This window comes from Myodes glareolus, chromosome 1 (genome assembly GCF_982192425.1).
Source record: "Myodes glareolus chromosome 1, mMyoGla1.1, whole genome shotgun sequence".
In the NCBI taxonomy this organism is placed as follows: domain Eukaryota; kingdom Metazoa; phylum Chordata; class Mammalia; order Rodentia; family Cricetidae; genus Myodes; species Myodes glareolus.
This window is the reverse complement of record NC_142026.1, coordinates 116,239,534-116,258,908: the sequence shown is the minus strand read 5'-3', so window position 1 is coordinate 116,258,908 and position 19,375 is coordinate 116,239,534. Positions and strand designations below refer to the sequence as shown.

Genomic DNA, 19,375 nt, shown 5'->3' with positions numbered 1-19,375 from the left:
TAGTTGGTAGTTATTTGGGTTGTTTCAACTCTGGGCTATTATGAACAATGTTGCCATCCGCATTTGTGCAGGGAGGGGCAGAGGGGAGGGAGAGAAGGAAGGAGGGAGGGAGGGAGGGAGAGAGGGAGGGAAGAGAGACAGAGAGAGACAGAGAGAGAGAGGAAGGGGGAGAGAGAGAGAGAGAGAGAGAGAGAGAGAGAGAGAGAGAGAGAGAGAGAGAGGGATTGTGTTCAGGTTTTGTTTTTCCTGGGTGGAATTATTTCTGGGTTAAGTGGTGAGTCTGCTTTGAACTGACAGGCTGTTCTTTAGCCATTTGATACTCTTACCAGTAGAGTGTGGGTCCTCTATTTCCCTACATCCTCAGCAGTTACCTGGCTTTGAAAATTGTATGTATTTGGAGGGTCTACAATTAGCCTTGTAGATGTGATTTCTATCCCATGAAATTCAGAGTTTCACAGTCTTGAGTTCAGTGGCATTTAGTGCATTCACCCGGCACCACTATCTAATCCCAGAACAGTCTGTCCTTGCAAAAAACAACCCAGGAAACCGAGCAGTCACTCTCCCTCTGACCCATACCCTTGTCCCAAAGCCTGGCACCCACTGATCTACTTCCTGTATCTATAGATTTGCCTCCTCCGAGCGTCTTAGCAATAGAACCACACAGCGTATGTTCCACTGCAGTGGCTTCTTTCACTTGTTGAGAGAACTGGCATCTGCAAGCTTTGCCTTTGCTGTGGCCCGGATCAGTCCTCTGTTCTCGCTCATTACTGGAAAATAGTCCATTGTTTGGGCCTGGTAGTTGAAGCTACTTTCTTTCTTTGTCCTTCCCTGCCCAAACTGTGCAAAGACCTCAGGCTACACAGTGCTGTCTAGCTGTTACATCGAATCTATTATTATTCAGAGCTAAACTTCAATTATTTAGTGCAAACTCAATAATGAATTTTGACTTTCTTTTAAAAAAAATGCCTGTTACGCTTACAGAATATACAATTCAAAGAGATGTCAGCAGGTGACCAGGCTACTTTTCTGTTTTTGAAATTGGTGGCTAGTAATATACAAGAGCAGAAGAAAGGCAAGTTTCTTTCCAGATTAGTGGGATTGTAGTTTAGGACACGTTGAATAAAATCTAGAACTGACAAGTGTTATAGCTATATTGCAAAATCATTAAGTTTCAAAAAAAAACATTAAGTTTCTTACTGATGAGTTCTAGTTAAATTGTTCTATTAGCTTAAACTTAACCAAAGTTTTATGCGACACCATGAAGTATCTATTTACTTAAATAAAAGTACAGTGGGGTCCCTTTATAGCAAGGGCTCTCCACTGTTAATCCCAACTGGGAAAGGGAGTGTCAGATACTTTTCAATAGTAACTGTAGCTGGATCTTCATGTCTGTGAACTCCTGTTTTACACATTCTCCACGAGTACTGAGATCAATGAATCCTGACCTTTACCACAGGGCAATACAGAGTAGGTTCCTGTGAGCTTTTAGCTACAACATTTTTGCCAACAAACCAGTACCTGACTTGTTTTATAAAGATGCCCTACTAAATATATATATATATATATGTGTGTGTGTGTGTGTGTATTATATATCTGCAAATACATATATATATATATATATAGTTGATTCATAAACAGTGAACTTATGACCAATATTTTCCCTGATGCCTGAATGAAGCTTCTCTAGCACACAAATTTCTCCCCAAGGCTTTTTAAGAACCTTCTCTTCCAATGAGGAGCAGTATCCAGTACCTGGAGGCCATTGTACACAGAGACTCACCAGCCAAGAGTACACGAAGAAAGAAACCATGGTGGTGAGTGGATTGCAAACAGGTCATTGTTAGGATATGACATCTGTAACAAGAAGGCAGAGCAGCCTCCCTGAGCTCAGTGGGGGCGGTGTGCACTGGGCAATCCAGAGGTGTCCTCGCTCTGTGTATGTCCAGCAGAGACTGGAAAGCTCATGAGTACAGACCTCTGCTGTCTCTAAACTCTTCTGCATTCCTCTGGCAGAGTGATCCTAAATGTTATTCCTTTGGGTCTAGTCCCTTTAAGGGCTAACGACGCCCACTCCCAGCCACTTCTGACCTCCCTCGTCGCCATCTTAACTCTTTCTCTTCCGTCCCCAGTCTCTTAGCGTGTGCACATGTGTCTCCTTTGTCTCTATGTTTTTATGTCTTTAGGTCTCTCTATCTCTGTCTCTCTGTCTCTCTGCCTCTTCTTTAAGTAATAAATGTTTAGCTTTATGTATAGCCTTATGTTCATTTACTCTGCCGTCCACCGTATCCAGCCGCCTGCTCTCTGGGCCACATGGTGGGACCAGCTCTGCCGCTTGCCGCGGGAAACCTGCACCCCTCTGGCAACAGCCTCTGCCTGGCTTGCAGGCCGCTTGGGGCACCCCAACATATTATTTTTTAAAGGACAAAACTAAAGGCCCACAAACTGCATGCCAGGCTCACTCCAGTGTTACCTCCACGCTTGGTGCTGATTTTCTGCATTGGCTACTTTCATTGATTCTGTTTAAAAAACGCTGATAAGAAGCAGCTTCCTAGGGTTTGTGGAGCTACTGCCCACCATGGTGGAGAGGGCCTGTTAACAGGAGAGCGAGGTGGTTTGTGGCATCATAGTCTGCAGTCAGGAAACAGAAAAGATGAGCAGTGGGGCCAAGCTTTAAACTTCAAGCCCACCCGCACTTCACTGGCCCACTTCTCTAGTCAGCCTCCACCCCATAACGGTTTGACAATCTCCCAGAATGATGTCATTGGCTGAAGACCAAGTGATCAAATGCACACACCCATATGGGATATGTTCCATTCAAATGACAGTAACAAGTATTCGGATAATTCTAGCTCCTTCCGATGAGTTACTTGCAGATACCCTCAAGTCTTAGTTGAGAAAGACCCTAGAGGTCCGGGAGAAGATGTTGGCTGTCCCTGTGGTGCCCACAGAATCTGTGAGGATAGGAAAAGAATAAGAGAGGAAGGAGAGATGGCTCAACAGTTAAGATGACTGGCTGCTCTCCCAGAGGTCTTGGGTTCAATTCCAAGAACCCCAGTGGGCAGTTCCCAACTGTCTATATCCCCAGCTCCAAGTGATTCGACACCCTCACACATACAAATGTGCAGGCAAAATACCAGTGCACATAAAATAAAAATATATCATTAAAAATAACATTTTATAACACTATGGAGAGATATGATTTTTACAAATTATAGTTTGATGAGAATTTCTCTAATGGGGCTGTGATAGGTAGTGAAGCATTTTATCTATAAATAAAGTTTTCTTCCCAGCCTTCACATGTCTTAATGTGAAGTTGTCTTTTACTGTGGGATTGTGTCTTTCCCCCCACATCGTAATTACATGTTTGTTTCTAAAAATTGTTTCTGCCATCCCAAATGTGCTAACTGTAAAATGGACAGCTCTGTGGTATACTAGCAATAAGCATTATGTTGGCATCTTAGTTTTGATGAGAACTATGATGCTCTTCCATTATTTAGACTCCAGACAACCCTATGCAGATCAATTTTTACTGAGCACCTGCTCAGCAGAAGATAAATAATTGCTTGATAAATGTTGAATGAATGCCAATAATAGGACTTATTAAATACATAGGTAGCCATTGAATATTTTTAGGAGTACCTGTGAGCAAACCACCTTTTTTCTGCACCACAGGAAATGGAGAGAAATGTGTTGAATTGTGAGGTGAAGGGGTGAGGAAACTAAAATCTCTGGTGCAAATGCCTTTACAAGCAAAAACATCAATTTTAGTGAGAGAAAGATGTGTATGACTTCTGGGATTTAGAGGCCCACCATATTTGTCTTACAGGGCTCATGTTTTGGAGACCAGGGAGATGGCTCAGTGGTAAAGTATGACTGCTCAAGTGTGAGAACTGGAGGATGCATCCCTAGCATCACATAAAGTTGGTGTACATCCATAATCCCAGCACTTTAGGGCAAGCCAAGCAGATTGTCAGGGCTAGCCAGTCTAGCTAAAACTGGAGCTTGAAACACTGAGAGATTTGCCCCAAAATATAAGGTGGAGAGTGTCAGAGGAAGACACTGACCTCTGACCTCCACAGACACATGTGCACTCATGGACACGCACACATGCCTATACACACGACACACAATGTCTAAAAGGGTTCGTGCTTCTGAGTAAAATTAGACTACTAAATATTTCACAACTAGATAGCGTATGTATTCCAAAGCATTTAGGAGAGCCCTAGTCCTTGACCATCTAGGAGAAAATGGTTCTAATAATAATGCAATTGAAGATCAATTGCTAACGCCTTCAGACAGCTAAGTGAACCTTCTACTCTTCAGTGTGGAGCTTTCAAAGTAGCTATAGACTCATCACACTGTGTCTTCATTGGGACACATTAAATAATTGGCTCTTAGTACCATATTTCTAGACAGTGGCTTTTGTAAAACAATGCATTTATTCTTATGGATATATTTTTTACTGATCAGTTTACTTTGATAAAAAAGTATCTCCCGAGAATGAGTAGACCTCAATAAGAAGAACGAACAGGAATCAGGTTGACCTCTTGATGACTTTTATAAAACTGAAGTGTTACAGTGGCACACTGTCTCTGTTTCCTCCCAGCATACACACAAGACAGCCAGCTCTAAACCTGTTTATGGATGCTGCCTGGAGGTCTCTCAGGTCATCCCATGCCTAAGTATTTTGGGGTTTGCTTGTAGGAGCTCAGATCCAGACAAACATAAAGAAGTGACTGGTGACTAAAAATTGAAAGTGGGGGGACTGGAGAGATGACTCAGAGATTAAGAGGACTAGCTGCTCTTTCAGAGGTCCTGAACTCATTTCCCGGCAACCATATGGTGACTCACGGCCATCTGGAATGGGATCAGATGCTCTCTTCTGTCATGCAGGCATACATGCAGGTGGAACACTATGTACATAATAAATAAATAAAGTAAAAGATAAAAGAATAGAAGAGGTTTATCAGTCATGCCTAGGACACTAATACTTCTCAATCTGCCTACAAGGGAAAGACTGTTTATTACTTCTAAAGAGCATTTCTAAGTCGGTGATTAAGAGCATTGGCTACTCTTTCAAAGGACTGAACCGTCCATGTCAGGTAGCTTACAACTCCAGCTCTAGGGGACCTCAGTGCATGTGTGCATGCACACACACACACACACACACACACACACACACACACACACACACTGTAATACAACAAATATTTTAAAATATCTAGTTCATCAAAAACCAATACATGATTCTATTTGCAACGGTCACTAGCAGTCCATGCTGTGTGACTCTTATTCCACAAATGAAATCATTAATTCTACTTTAATTCAATTGGTATCAGTCAAGCAAATCAATGTCATGTGTGGGTTGTTTCATAAAAGTTAACTTGCTGTAAGTGTCTCTGCTCTCAGCTGCTTTAGTTATCTTAGATTATTCACACACGATTTACAAGCCAGAACCAGTTTGTAGATCATGGTTTGAGGAATTCTGGTTTAGGTGACTGTCCCACTTGGATCTGATACAGAGTCTCATACATTATTACCAATGACTCTCATACCATTCAGCCATACATTGCCAATGGAACTGTCTCTCTGGAGACTTAGATTGTACTTGTACTGATGAAAGATCATTGTTATATATTACACGGTGTAGATGGTGCCCTTTTTAGTATATTACTTTGTATTCTTTACATTATACATACATGAAAATAAATATATAAATGCTTGTCTTTGCTTGATTCCTTATTTCTGCCATGTTCAAGAAGATGCCCTCATTCCTGGGTTGTAATTTGTTTTACAAACTGACTAATAATGAGTCTAATAGTGAGTTGACATTAGCTTCTTCAGGCATGAAAATTTAATAGAGGAGTGTGGTCCAGCTGGAATCCTTCCATGTGCCTTCATAACCCAAGTTCTTTAGGCGTCCCCTTGAAGTACAACAGACTCAAGACCATGCTTCTGTGTTGTTTTACACACCTGTTCTACTTGTGTAAGTGTATACCTTGAATTTTTTTAATACCAGTGAACAGGATCTGAACATCAATCCGAAAATAAGTCAAAACCCCATTACTATCACGGATGGGTTCATGGTGGCATGTAGCCAGGCATAGTTCTAGAGCTACATCTTCGCCCATAGGCAGCAGCCAGAGAGAGCATGACACTGGGGCTGATGTGGATTTCTGAAACCTCAAAACCTATCCCCAGTGGTGCACTTCCTCCAACAAGGCCGCACCTCCTAATCCTTCTAATCCTTTCAAACAATTTCATTCCCTAGTGATTAAGCATTCAGATATATGAACCTATGGGGGCCAGTCTTATTCAAGCTACAAGATCAGTCATTCCTCCACCAAGTTAGAAGGTGTTTTCTTCTTGACTAAAATTTACATTTAAGAATCTGTTTCCAGTCAAGCCAGGCTACTTCCTGTCTGTGTGGTCTTGGGAACATGTTTTTGGCTCATGGAATCATTCCTACAAATAGACACTGTTGTGGATCATTTGTGACATGTCTCTATAAACTTACAAACACTTGCTTCCTAGGTGGTTGCACTATGCTGAAAGGTTGTCGAAACTCTAGGGGGCGGACCTTCAGAAATAACAGTTATCTCTTAGCCCAGTACTTTGCATGTTGTGTCCTGATACGTGGTAATTATTCAGACAGCTTTTTATGAATAAAAGCTATGAATTTTTCCTAATGTAACATCAGGAAACTCTAGTTAAGATGCACACATTCCTCTCAGTGCCTTGATTATATCCCCCCTATTCTTAATCTTTTCTTGCTAGAATTATTTCCCCCTCAAATACTACTTAGCTGATAAAAATTTAATTCTCCTGGATGTGATTTTTTTTTCCAATTCTGCTATTTCTCGGAGTGAGAGCAATTAGTACCACCAGGGTTTGCTAGTTATGTCAACATTTAAATAAGAACATGCTGTATATATTTACTCCTAATACCATTCTGAGACATCCTGGGAGGACCCACTTCTACTTGGGCACTAGGAAGGTGTGAAGCATTAGTAGGTGCTGTTAAAACCTGTGATAGTATTGTTGGGGGGCTTGTGAGGCCCCCCCCAGCTGAGGAGCTGTTGGAAGTTGATGGCTAACGGATGCTAGGGGAAAGAACGTCACTTTCTTTAGGGGTGTGACTCCTGTTAGGACTCCATGCCCCAGGGGATAGCCCTGGATCTGTGTGCATGTGTGGAACACTAATTGGACTCAGTGAACTTAATTAATTATGAAAAGAAGATATGAAGTTGAGAGGGAAATGTAATCAGGTGGTCTTGGAGGGAATTGGAGTAGAGTAAGGGGCAGTACCTTGTATGCATGTATGCCATTTTCAAATAAAAACTGGAACATTCTGTTATAACCACTGTCAGTGTTAACAATAAGTTTAAATTTTTATCTTATAAGCACTTGTCTTAATTAGGGCTTTATTGCTGTAAAGATACCATGACCATGGCACTTCTTATAAAAAAAGAGCATTTTAATTAGGTGGCTCACTGTTCAGAGGTTGAGTCCATTATCATCATGGTCGGACGTGGCAGTGTGCAGGCAAACATGATGCTGGACAGGTAGCTAAGAGTTCAACATTTTGTGCACACAACAGGAAGTGGCCTGAGACACTGGATGCGACATGAGCACATATGAGACCCCAAAGCCCGCCTTCACAGTGACATACTTCCTCCAACAAGGCCATACCTACTCCAATAAAGCCACACCTCCCAATAGTGCCATTCCCTTAGAGGGCCATTTTCTTTCAAACCACTGCATTCTACTTCCAGTCCCCAAAGGCTTGTAGCCACATCATAACGCAAAAATGCATTCAGTCTAACTTCAAAAGAGACTATTATAAAGTCTAAAGTTCAAAGACTGCTCTGAGATTCATGCAATATCTTAACTATGATCCCCTGTAAAGTCAAAACAAAAAAGCAGATCACATACTTCCAATATATATTGACACAGGAGACATAATGATCTATGAGACAGCCTATGGTTGGTTAAAAACACAGCTTCAATGACTGTAATTGGTTAAAAGGGGCAAGACTACCATTAGCAAGTCTCCTTGGTTGCCTTTGGTCCACAGTGTATGTTAAGCAAATGACTGTGATTGGTCCAAAATCCCTTTCTTGGGCTGTGTAAGCAGGCTAAGTAGGCAGCCTCAGTGAGTTGGCCAGAAGACATTTTCCTGTGCTGTGTCCCCTCATATATTGGAATATCAGGTCCAGTAAAGCCTTTTCTCTATACTGCCTCATGTTTCTTTCTTACTTTAGTAGTTTGGACTGAGCTATAAACACAAGGATGGAGGGGAGGGAAGACAATGAGATTCAGTACTAGTTTCTAATTTCTGGTGTTGGGTTTCTAAACAGCCTTGCTTATGGCTAACAGCTGGGTTCCAAGCCCTGCACCCAGCTTCCCAGCACAAAATACTGGCAAATGCCACTCAATGGCTGAAGAAGTAGCCATTGCTAGAGGCCTCAGGCCTACCTGCCAGCAGTGCCCACAGAACTGAATTTTCCCTGGAGCCCTAGCATGGCCCAATGACATAAGACTGCCTGCTGGGTCTCCTGACCTCCCACCCACAGGATACCTACACATTGGTGGTTCTGGCAAGCCTATTGTTTAATTTTCTGGAGAAGACCTTCTAGGTGTCCTGGATTCCAGGCAGCAGTAGGTGCCCAACTATACCTTGCCTCCCAAATGTTGTCCCAACATAGGCAAGTTTCCTGGATCCTGGCAGGAGCCATTGATAACTTCCTTGTTCACCTGGATAGTTCAAGAGTGGCCAAGGCAGGAGGAAGGGAAATTGAAAAGAAAAAAAATTGAGAGAGGGGAGTGGGGAGGCAGTGGATGCAGAAAACAGATAGAAGGTTACCAGAAACCAGAGAGGAGAATCTACAGGTCCTGGTCACCATAAAAGATTCCAGAGACCTGTCTAGTCTTCAGAGTCAAGGGACTCAGACTCTAGGCTTAACATTATAGCATCTGTCCACTGCTAAGGGCCAGAAGCCGCAACACCCCAGGCCCATAGAGAGACCGTAACACTGGCGAGACTGAGCCTATCACATCTAAGCTGTATAACATTAGAAGATCCCCTTATCCTTACTTCTCTCTGGCCACTGCTGACACTCTCTGCTGTCAAACACGGAAGGAAGAGAAAGCTGTTAGACACTGGCATTTGCAGGGCTTCCTGTCCACCCACAATTTCTATCTAGGAAGAGCAGAAGGACCTTCACCCAGCTCTGCCTGCTGCTAACCTTGCCTTGCAAACTGAGTTGGCTACTCAGTGTGCAATAGACATTTGCAAAGAATGTTGGGTAATATGTGAGGGTTTACAGCTGCATTTGAAAATCTAGTGTTGTGTAAACACATTACCATACTCATGTCCACAGTAAACTCACCTGTATTTTGTGGTCCACTTGCATTATCTGGCATAATAGCTCTCTGCCTTAATTTCCTATTGCAACTCTGGCTGCATTTCTATTTGTCTAGTTTGGGTGAGTCCTGGTTTCTGTTTCTTAAAGTTCATCAAGTGTGTTGGGGAATACTATTTTCAGGTGTGTGACTTTTGTTTACGCTGCATTTGATTAACTGTGAGGCTGTGTTTCTTTGCCTGTCTAAAACACCTGATGGTCCTAAGAAAATGATGAATGGCCAATAGTGAGGCAGAAGCAAGGATAGGCGGGGCTGGCAGGCACAGAGTATAAAAGGAGAAACGAGGAGGCGGAGGCAGAGCAGCAGCAGCAGCAGCAGCAAGAGAACAAGGAGAGAAGGACATCAGGGGCCAGCTACCAAGTCACCCAGCCAGCCACGGAGTAAGAAGGAAAGTAAGATATACAGAAGTAAGAAAGATCAAAGCCTAGAGGGAAAAGGTAGACAGGATAACATAAGTTGAGAAAAGCTGGCAAGAAACAAGCCAAGCCAAGGCCAGGCATTCATAAGTAATAATAAGCCCCTGTGTGTGTGTGATTTATTTGGGAGCTGGGTGGTGGGTCCCTCAGAAAGCCGAAAGAATAAAACATTACACAACACAAGTAATTTTGCTATGTAGTCAGGCTTGCGATTCCTTGGTTTGGTCATTTGAATGAGAAATTTCCACTATGCCAGTATTTGAATAATTGGTCCCCTGCTAATGGTACTATTTGGGGCGGTTTGGGAGTTGAGGCCTTGCTGGAAGAAGTGTATCACTGGGGGTGGGTTTCGAGGTTAGATAGCCACACCCCATTTCCAGGATGTGAGCCTTAGCCTTCCGCCACCACGTCTTCTGCTTTCTACCATGTTTCCCAGCTGTAATGGACTCATTGCTCTGAAACCATAAGCCCAAATGAGCTCTTCCTTGTACAAGCTGCCTTGGTCATAGTATTTATCACAGCAACAGAAAAGGAACTAAAACACGGGGTCTGTTACTGGGGCCAGTGAGTGTTTTCTGAGAGAAACCAGACAGTAAATGTAGGATCTGAAGGTCATGCGCAGCTAATTGGACTTTGAGTGTTGGGAATACAGTGTGAAGGGTCTTGAGCCACAGAGCTCTAGACAAACCAGGAATTTTAACCATGTAGAATTGTCTTCCCAATGAGAAAGATGTTAACTGTTGGGATAGGGCATACCCAGATCCCACAACCAGGACCAGAGATAGTCTAAATGACCCTACAGCCAGAGGCTACCCCAAGCTCCCACAACCAGGACCAGAGGTGGCTAATAGTTCAAGTGATCTCTATGCTATCTATACGACCGACAGAGGACCAGACCCTTCCTTAGGCCTGTAAGCTAGTATAGGTAACCTGTCGGTAGAACCCATCTTGGAAGAAATGGCATATGCCCTGAATCAAGTGTCAATGTAATTACTCTTTCTTGTGCACTGGGGATTGTATTACACCAGGAATCTTTTCCCCAGATTGCACTGAGTTTTAAATATGCCGAAAAGGACACACCTGGTTTTACACTCTTTAGAAGTCTTGTTCCAGGTGGACAAAGTCGATCTGGACTGAGTTTTCATTCTCTTCTCTTCACACTGTTCACTTCCCTGCCCAACACCTGCAGGCACCCCCTCCCTTGGAGAATAAAGGTAGCCATAGTTAAGACGAGGAGTGTCTGTGAGCCAATGACACTCCACTTTTAGACTCTGAAATTTGAATTCATGCCGGAAAATGTCCTCCTTACGTTTTTCAACTATTCAAAAACACCCTTGTGTTGTTGGAGATACAAAAACAAGGGGCATGTAGGATCTGGCAAGTCCAGCCTTAGAGTTTGTATCTGTGTTCCTGCTTCAGTTTGGTGGCATAAAGTCTTTCATTCCCTAGATTGCAAGAGCATTTAAAACAAGTCTTAATCGTTTTTTTTAAAAATTATTTTCTGTGTATGGATGCTTTTCCTGCATGCATGTCAGTGGATCATCTGTGGGCCTAGTGCTCGTAGAAGCCAGAAGAGGTCACCGAGTCACCTGGACCCAGAGTTACTGACTGTTGTGAGCCATTAGGGCTGGGAATTGAACCCTCCTCCTCTGGAAGAGCTCTTACCTGCTCAGCCATCTCTTCAGGGCCTAACAGTACATGTCATCAAGACATTTTAAAACACAGTAATGCTTGTCTTTAGCAGTCTTTAGAAACTGTAGCTGTTGGGATTATTTGATCTATGTATAGCAAGCCCAGCCTAAATGATTGACAAGCGTATGAAACGGTGAAATACAGGATTAGTTACATACATGCTGCTCTACTCACTCAGCCGTCAGGGCACGTTTCTTCTTTTCCTCTTCTGTTACTCTCATTATCAGTAAGGATAATGATGCTTGACTCATGGTTCCAAGACAGCTGTAGTAGCCCCAGACATCACATGCAGATATGTGACATCCAGCAAAGAGTAAGAATATTTCATGTGCTTTGTGCATTTGTATTGGATTTTGTGTGTGTACGCATGTGTGGGTGGGTGCTTATATATTTACATGCACTTCAAGGCTGAAGTTTTTTTATGATATATTCTTCTTTATTATAACTTTTCTCTGTTATTCATACTTGTATAGAGTCAGACAGACTGATGATAGATGGCAAATAGATGTCAGATAGATACATACTGATAAAGAGAGAATAGACAAAGAAATGGTTGATATATGCTAGATGGTAATTAAATAAATAGATGGTAGATATAGACGATTGATAGATGATATAGATAGTCGATAGATACATATATTTGTGATAGATAGATAGATAGATAGATAGATAGACTGACAGATACCCGGATTATCTCATGACTTCAGGTTATGGGTTTATAAACTTTTTAAGAAATCACTTAGTAATCACAAGTAAGGTAAATAAAGAATACATGAATAAAACTCCTCCTGACTACATCATTCCTTCCAAGAAATTTGTGACATTAAGTACAGAAATGTCAAGGCTGAAGTTTAACATTGGGTGACTTCTTTAATTACTCTGTATATTATTACTATTATTAGTAGTGTTAGTATTATTGAGACAGTCTCTCACTGAAACCAGACTTCACCAATTAGAGTAAACTCTCTGGCTAGCAAGCCCCAGAGAGCCCTGCATTTCTGCCTCTCCATTGCTGGCAGACTACTGATTACCTGGATTCTTGGCAATCAAACTGAGGCCTGTATGCTTGCCTGACAAACATGTTGCTGACTGAGCCTTCTCCTCAACTGGGTGGTAAGATCCCTACTGTACTTGTTTCTTTATTTCCTCCAAAGACCATTAGAGAATTTTTATTACAAGAAATTTCCCAGCTGGGCATTAGTGGTGCACACCTTTAATCTCATTACTTGGGAGGCAGAGGCAGGTGGATCTCTAGGAGTTTGAGACCTGCCTGGTCATCAGAACCAATTTCAGGACAGGCTCCGATGCTACAGAGAAATAGACCTGGATGGAGGGGGGAGGACCTTGGACTTCCCACAGGGCAGGAAACCCTGACTGCTCTTAGGACTAGAGAGGGAGGGGGAGGGAAAAGGGAGGTGGAAAATTTTAATTAATTAATTAATTAATTTAAAAAAAGAAAAGAAAAAAAAAACAAAATCCCTAAAAGAAATTCTATTGATTTTCCACCTTTGTAGGTTATATTTGCTTTAGTTTCCCGAGCTAAAACCATTATTCCTATCAGATTACATTTTAAAAGGAAAGTACCCTATTTCTGCTTACTTTGGTTGTTTTCCTACAATCTACAACATTGGCAAATATGGCATAAAAATGCCAAAAAGATAAAAGCTGCACTGTTTTGATCATCTGTGCTCATCAAGGCATTGTCTAGTTTATAATGTAAAAACAGCAAAAGTTGTTTTTTAAAAAAGTATATTAGTGAGCAAGATTTGAAGAATTATGTCACACACACACACACACACACACACACACACCCCAACACACACCAACACCAATGCCTACTTTGTTATCTTCATGGCTCCTGCAATCCACCTCCCAGTTGGGAACACTCACCTCTACTTTCCCATTTGAAAACCATCAAGGCAGATTGCTATTAACCCCAAACTAGCCTGCAGTGAGAGCCCCCAAACCCATGAGGAGTGTGTGCTGAAGTCCCCGAATGAGATCTGCTGGTAAAATCCTCGCCAGCTGCAGAAGCGCTCCTTATCAGGACAGAGGGCCAGGCTTCTGGTCACAGTTCTGCCTTTACAGGGCTATTATGGCGGACAATGACTTAGCTCTGGCTTTGACGTCTGTAAAGCCAGGGTTGGGATTATGTGGTTTACGAGGTTTCTGTTAGGGGCAAACCTGTTCTATTTAAGCATGTGACCCCAAGTTTTTGACCTTTATTTTCAATGACGAAAACTACAACAGAGTCAGTTATGGTATTCTAGTGCAATACAGCAGTGCTACAGAATATGAAGACGACATAGCATACAAATAAACAGTAAGACAATGCAAGATTATAGTAACTGTCACTTCTACATAGCATTGGTGTCCTAGGAGACATCCTGATGGAACCCAGACAAAATTCCATTCCCACTCTAGAAACTGAACCAGAGGGCGGATATGAGAGCCATGTAGAAAGGAAATAATACTAGAAAGGATTATTTTTTAACTAAAATATTTGCAAGCCTGTATTTCCATTTGTATTGAAATACAGACCATGACTCTTTACAGTACAATTTACCCCCGAAGCTCTAGGGATGTCTTCTGTTGCTTCTAGAACTCTGTTTCTTGAAATGGTCAGAGAAGTAAAGCTAGGAGACTCTGCAAAACTGGTTTAGGAGAACAAATTTCATGTGGAGGCAAAAGCAGTGGCCTTTAGCTGGCCTGGCCTTTTCCTCTGGCTGCTCAGAACTTAGTTTAGGAATTCACCTAGTCATTCGACTGTTCACTTCTCTCTCAACACTGAACTTTTCCACTTCTCTAAAGGGTGTTGTTGACTTAGGGGAGTTCAGCTATGTCTAAGAACCTGGGGGAACTGGGATGTAGGTTTATCTGTTTCATACTCGGAAAGCAGCCTAAGGGTAGGGTGGCAATGAGTCGCAGCTTCTTGGATCTGGACGGCCTTTTTTCCTGCACGTCTGTAAAGATTGGCAGCATGTTTTAGAGGGTTTCTGGAAGGGTTAACTTCTGCTCCTCTGATCAGGGTGACTCTTCTTTATTCTGAGGCAGTGTGTCCAGGACCTCTTTCCCAGGCGGGTTCCCCATGGCTTCTTCGTAGGAGGGTGGCAGGCAGGTCACATGCAGAGTCCCAGAGACCGGCAGTGGGGAGTAGGGGACACTCTGCTCGCTGCCCCAAGGCAGACTGGGCAAGAAGTCGGTCACCTCTCCGGAAGTGGGCTCTGGGAGGTCGATGCTGAACACCTGTCCTTGGACCTGTCGGGCCTGGCAGCGTCGGTACAGGAAGAGCAGCAAGAAGGCCAGGAAAAGCATGATGGTGGCCGGAAGCAGGATGCACAGGAAAGGCTCCACATCCGCCTGGGCGGAACTCAACTGCTGGGTGCCCTGCAGTTAGCAATGAGATGAGACAGGAGAGGAGGGAAGGTGGGTCTCAGGAGTATACCCAGGGACCTCTAGGTGAAATAATGTGAATGACAAGTCAAAGTGTGTATTCAGAATATCCAAGTACACTTTGACATCGAAGTTAAAAATGTTAGAATATCTTTATTTTGGTAAGTCCGCCGATTATTTTCACTGGGAACCCTTATCACTTAAATGCTTACTTTGTTTAAAATTAGACCAACAGTGTTTTATTGGCACAGATGACTTGCATAACGTTCATCTTTAATTCTGGAGCAAAAAATCTCACATGGTTATAAGTTCATACCACATGTAAATAATTAATGAGTTTGGGTTTCATAGCTGCACTTAGAGTTATAATTAAGCCTGAGAGTTATAATTAAGCCTGATTGTGTATTATTGATATGACAAACAGAATTGAACATTTATAGATCTATATATTTTATTTTTTTGTAGGAGATGTTGAGACAGTCATGCTATGTAACCCTGGTTGGCTTTGAACCTGTAGAAATTCTCTTTGCCTCTGACCCCTGGGTGCTAGGATCACCGGTATACACGACTACCTGTGACCCGAAAGTTTCTGAAAGTTTTAAGAAAAAAAGAATTTACACATAATCCAATATGGCAACTCAAACCTGTAATCCCAGCACTGGGGAGAGAAGGGGTGAAAGGAGGAGTAGGATGAGTCTAGCCTTAGCTGCACAGTGAGTTTGAGATCAGCCTGGGGTACATGAGTCAAAACGAGCAAATCACACGAAAATTCCCATATAACTCAAAGGGTTTTAATTGTACAGTGTTAGCTCACAAAAATAATAGTGGTTCCTGGTGGAGTAAATAATGTCATGAATTGGTGCTTCGATAGCAGAGCTGAAATGCAGACTAAAAATGTTGTAATTGCATGTATACTGTTTTAAGATCAGTTACTAAGGATGGATTTCAAAGTTTCTGTATTATATAAATAAAACACAATGTAAAAATTCAAATATCTGTGACCATGGGAAAGAAAATATTTTAAAGGTGAAAAGAAAGTGATAATAGTAATAAAATAATAATAATAATAGAGGCTAAAGAGATGGCTCAGAGATTATGAGCACTCACTGCTCTTCCAGAGGTCCCGAGTTCAATTCCCAGTAACCACTTAGAGGCTCACAACCATCTATAATTAGATCTGATTATGCACACCTCTTCTGGTGTGCAGGCAAAATGTGCAGACAGAACACTGTATACAAAATAATAAGCAAATCTTTAAGAATAAAGGAAGAAAACGATAGGAAGAATGAAAGTAAAAGGAAAACAAAATAAGCCAATGAAATAGCAAGCTCACTGCATAGGAATAGTAGGCATAGATGCTACCTTGAGAGCTGTTGCTCTCCTTCTCGCTCTTACGTTCGGACTTCTGTCTGATTTTGATGGAATGGGCAGGACAAATGACTCGTCTTGCTTTGTGTGGATAATCTTTCCTTATTCCCTAAAGGCTTTTCAATGTGCGTTTTTCTGGCTCAGAGTGAGATGTTGATTCTGTGCTTACACTGTCATATTTTTTATTCTTGGTAATATATGAATTCAGAACTTTTACCTCAAGCAACCTAAAAAGCCAAACCCTTCTTAAGAAACAGAGCAGCTGTGGTCTTTGGGTTTGACAGCTATCATTTTGGAAATCCCTCTCCTCTGTGACCGTGGAGAACGCTTACCCTCTCTGGATGTGAGTTTTTTCCTCTTGGTAATGGAAATAATGGTGTCTGATTTTGAGGATTCCAAAAGAACAAAGTGAATTAATGTGTTTAAAGATCTCAGTGAATGATGAGTCTTTATCCTCATGTTTCAACGGTCTCAAATTTTCTAACAGTAAAATCCTAAAGACAGCTGGGTGGTAGTGGCACACACATTTAATCCCAGTGCTTGGGACACAGAGGCAGGAGGATCTCTATGAATTCAAGGCCAGCCTGGTCTACAAAGTGAGTTCCAGGACAGCCAGGGCTACACAGAGAAACTCTGTTTCAAAAAAAAAATCCTAAGATTAAAAAGACAGAAAAAACCCTAGAAATTCTGTTAATAAGGCTAGAAAGTCAGGTGAGCATAAAATATAGCACTACTAAATTCATATTTAATGTCTATATGTATATATTCAGAAGAAATTAGTAATATATTTTGTGGTTGATTGCTATTTTTAAACTAGAGAATTTTTGTTTTCTCACATGTTTAATATCAGAATAATGTACTTAATATCTATTGAGACATTTTATGGACCTTTTGGTTGTAAAAGCATAAAAAGTCGTAAAGCAAGGAATCCATTGACATAACAAATCAAATTTGAGTAAAAAAGAAATTTAACTATAATTTGGTCTCTCTTTCTAGTTTAATCATTTATATGTTAAAGCTACAATCCTCTTTAAAATAATAATCACCCTAAAAAACACAGATCAGTTTTTACAAAGTATTTTTAAATTTATTCTATATTAATAACAGATGTTAATGGTTTCTGGTCTACTATGGTCATCAAATTTTAAATCCTCTATTATACTTGATAAATTTAATATGCACTGGATACAAAGATACTTAGCATTCTATTTAAAAGGTTTGATGTCATAGATGCTGTTGTTTACAATGAGGACACCTTTAGTATTATCACTGTTAGTTGCAAAAAATGAGAAAGAAAAAATAATACAGCCCTAAATGAAATCAGTATTACTGTTGGTTAGTTACTTTTGTGCAAATGCTAAATAGTATTAGAAGTGTTCTTGTTTTGCTCTATTATTTAGCATTTAGAATACTGCAACCTCTTGAGACAAAGTACTTTATTTTTCCAGTTAAGAAGAAGTTCAGAGTTATAGGTCAAATGCATTATAGCAGTCTTAATTTCCTTTTTTGATTATTCATGCTGTGATGGATGAAATTATTATTAATATAGAAAAATTATTATTCCTTCTTAAAGCCTCTAAAATTCTTTCCTGTGCTCAAAGTTGTTTGTTAATTTCTAATAATTTTCTGATGTCTGTGTTTACTCAAGGGACATCTTAGGAAATTTCTGAGTTCAAGCTATAGCTTGTGAAGAATCTATCTGTTTATTTACTAGTATGTATTTTCTATGAATGCAGGTTTTGGAGATTTTAAACACCAGTATCTCCAGTTTTCTAGAAAATGAGAAAATAAGTTCATTTCCATTCCTTGTGTGGTCAGCCTGCCGTCATTTATCCTCTAATTATATAGCATCTTTGTTCTTAGATTTCTGTATTTCTTTTCTTTAATGCTGCTCAAGATTGATACTCCTTGGTGGTTTGCCAGACAACTCGAAGCAGCTGCTGTATTTCTTAGTGAAAGAGAAAACTTCCTCAATCCCCTGCTCTCCTTCCTGAAGATGCTCGGTTGCTGTGAACTGTTAGGCACAGTGCTCACTACACAACTGGGAATCACAGTCTAAACCTCTTAGTCTTGTATATAGTGTCTAGACATTGCACGCTAAGCAAAGAACACAGCTAAAACACATTAATAAAAAGCTCCTGGTTTCTAGCCTCAGGTGTTCTTTGATCTATAATTGATAGAACAAATATTCTGATACATTCTTGATTGCCAACCCCACCCCCTAGCTCTCACATATTTCCTACAGATAGCTAATCACAGAACTCATATTCTTATTATATCAGTTTAATACTCCGCGTATCCACTAAGTTTTAAAATACAGGCATTGTTGGGTTAAAGAGTTAAGTAACATACTTCAGATGAAAAAAATGGCTGAATCCAGAGATACAGACCTGCAGTTGAGTCTCCAGAAGTGGCAGGCTGGGTTCGCTGGTTAGCCATTCGTAGGTCCCCCTGCCAGCAGGGCCAAACTTCCTCCAGCTGCTGCCCAGCAGTCCCCTCATGTTCCTTCCACCCGGCTGCCTGGATTCCACAATGCTGCTTGCTCTTGGCTTGGATTCAGGGTGGGTGTGTTGGTAGCCCTGCCTTCTGATCAGCGGCAACAGGGAAAATAATCCAAGCCGAGGGACTTCTCCGGACTGGGTTGAAACTCAGTGCTTTTGGGTGGGTTTTGTGGCCTTTCTCACCAGAAGGGTCGGAAAATGTTCTTAGAAATGGCATAGATTCCAGGTGAGTTCCTTGCATTGCGCCCTGAGAAAGTCTGGGCTCATGCTCTCCGTGCATAAAGAGCTGTTCATATTTAGACGTGACTAAGACCCACCTCCTTCCCTGACCATTTTCTTCTCAGAGCCACATCTGATCAAGCAAAACCACACAGGCTAAATTATCCTCAACGATTTCTGAGTTCCATAGTACGAAACAGCAAAGAGGTATTTGGTGGAGAATCAAGGACCATTAATAATTCTTTACTGAATTATTTAGATGAAAGATGCTTAATGATAAAATTGTACAGAAGCCAGATGGACAATAGCTTAGATTGTTTAGATGTTTGCTGATTTCATTTTTTTTTAAAAATTGAATTA

The 19,375-nt window shown here is 41.3% G+C and overlaps 1 protein-coding gene across 1 annotated transcript; it reads right to left on the bottom strand.

The window, feature by feature from the left end:
• Positions 1–13,741: 13,741 nt before the first annotated feature.
• On the bottom strand, positions 13,742–19,126 carry Smim28 (small integral membrane protein 28). Its single transcript, XM_048425507.3, has 2 exons — positions 18,686–19,126; positions 13,742–14,921 (listed from the first exon to the last, which is right to left on the bottom strand). The coding sequence occupies exons 1-2, from the start codon at positions 18,794–18,796 to the stop codon at positions 14,559–14,561; spliced, it is 474 nt and encodes a 157-aa protein (XP_048281464.3). The 5' UTR covers positions 18,797–19,126; the 3' UTR covers positions 13,742–14,558.
• Between the last annotated feature and the right edge of the window lie 249 nt (positions 19,127–19,375).

Bases quoted from the DNA above. Each gene is read 5' to 3' on its own strand.
- Smim28 (XM_048425507.3), bottom strand. From the start codon at position 18,796: ATGAGGGGACTGCTGGGCAGCAGCTGGAGGAAGTTTGGCCCTGCTGGC. The intron at 14,922-18,685 runs GTCTGTATCTCT...TGCTAACTGCAG, and splicing joins TTCTGGAGACTCAACTGCAG to GGCACCCAGCAGTTGAGTTC.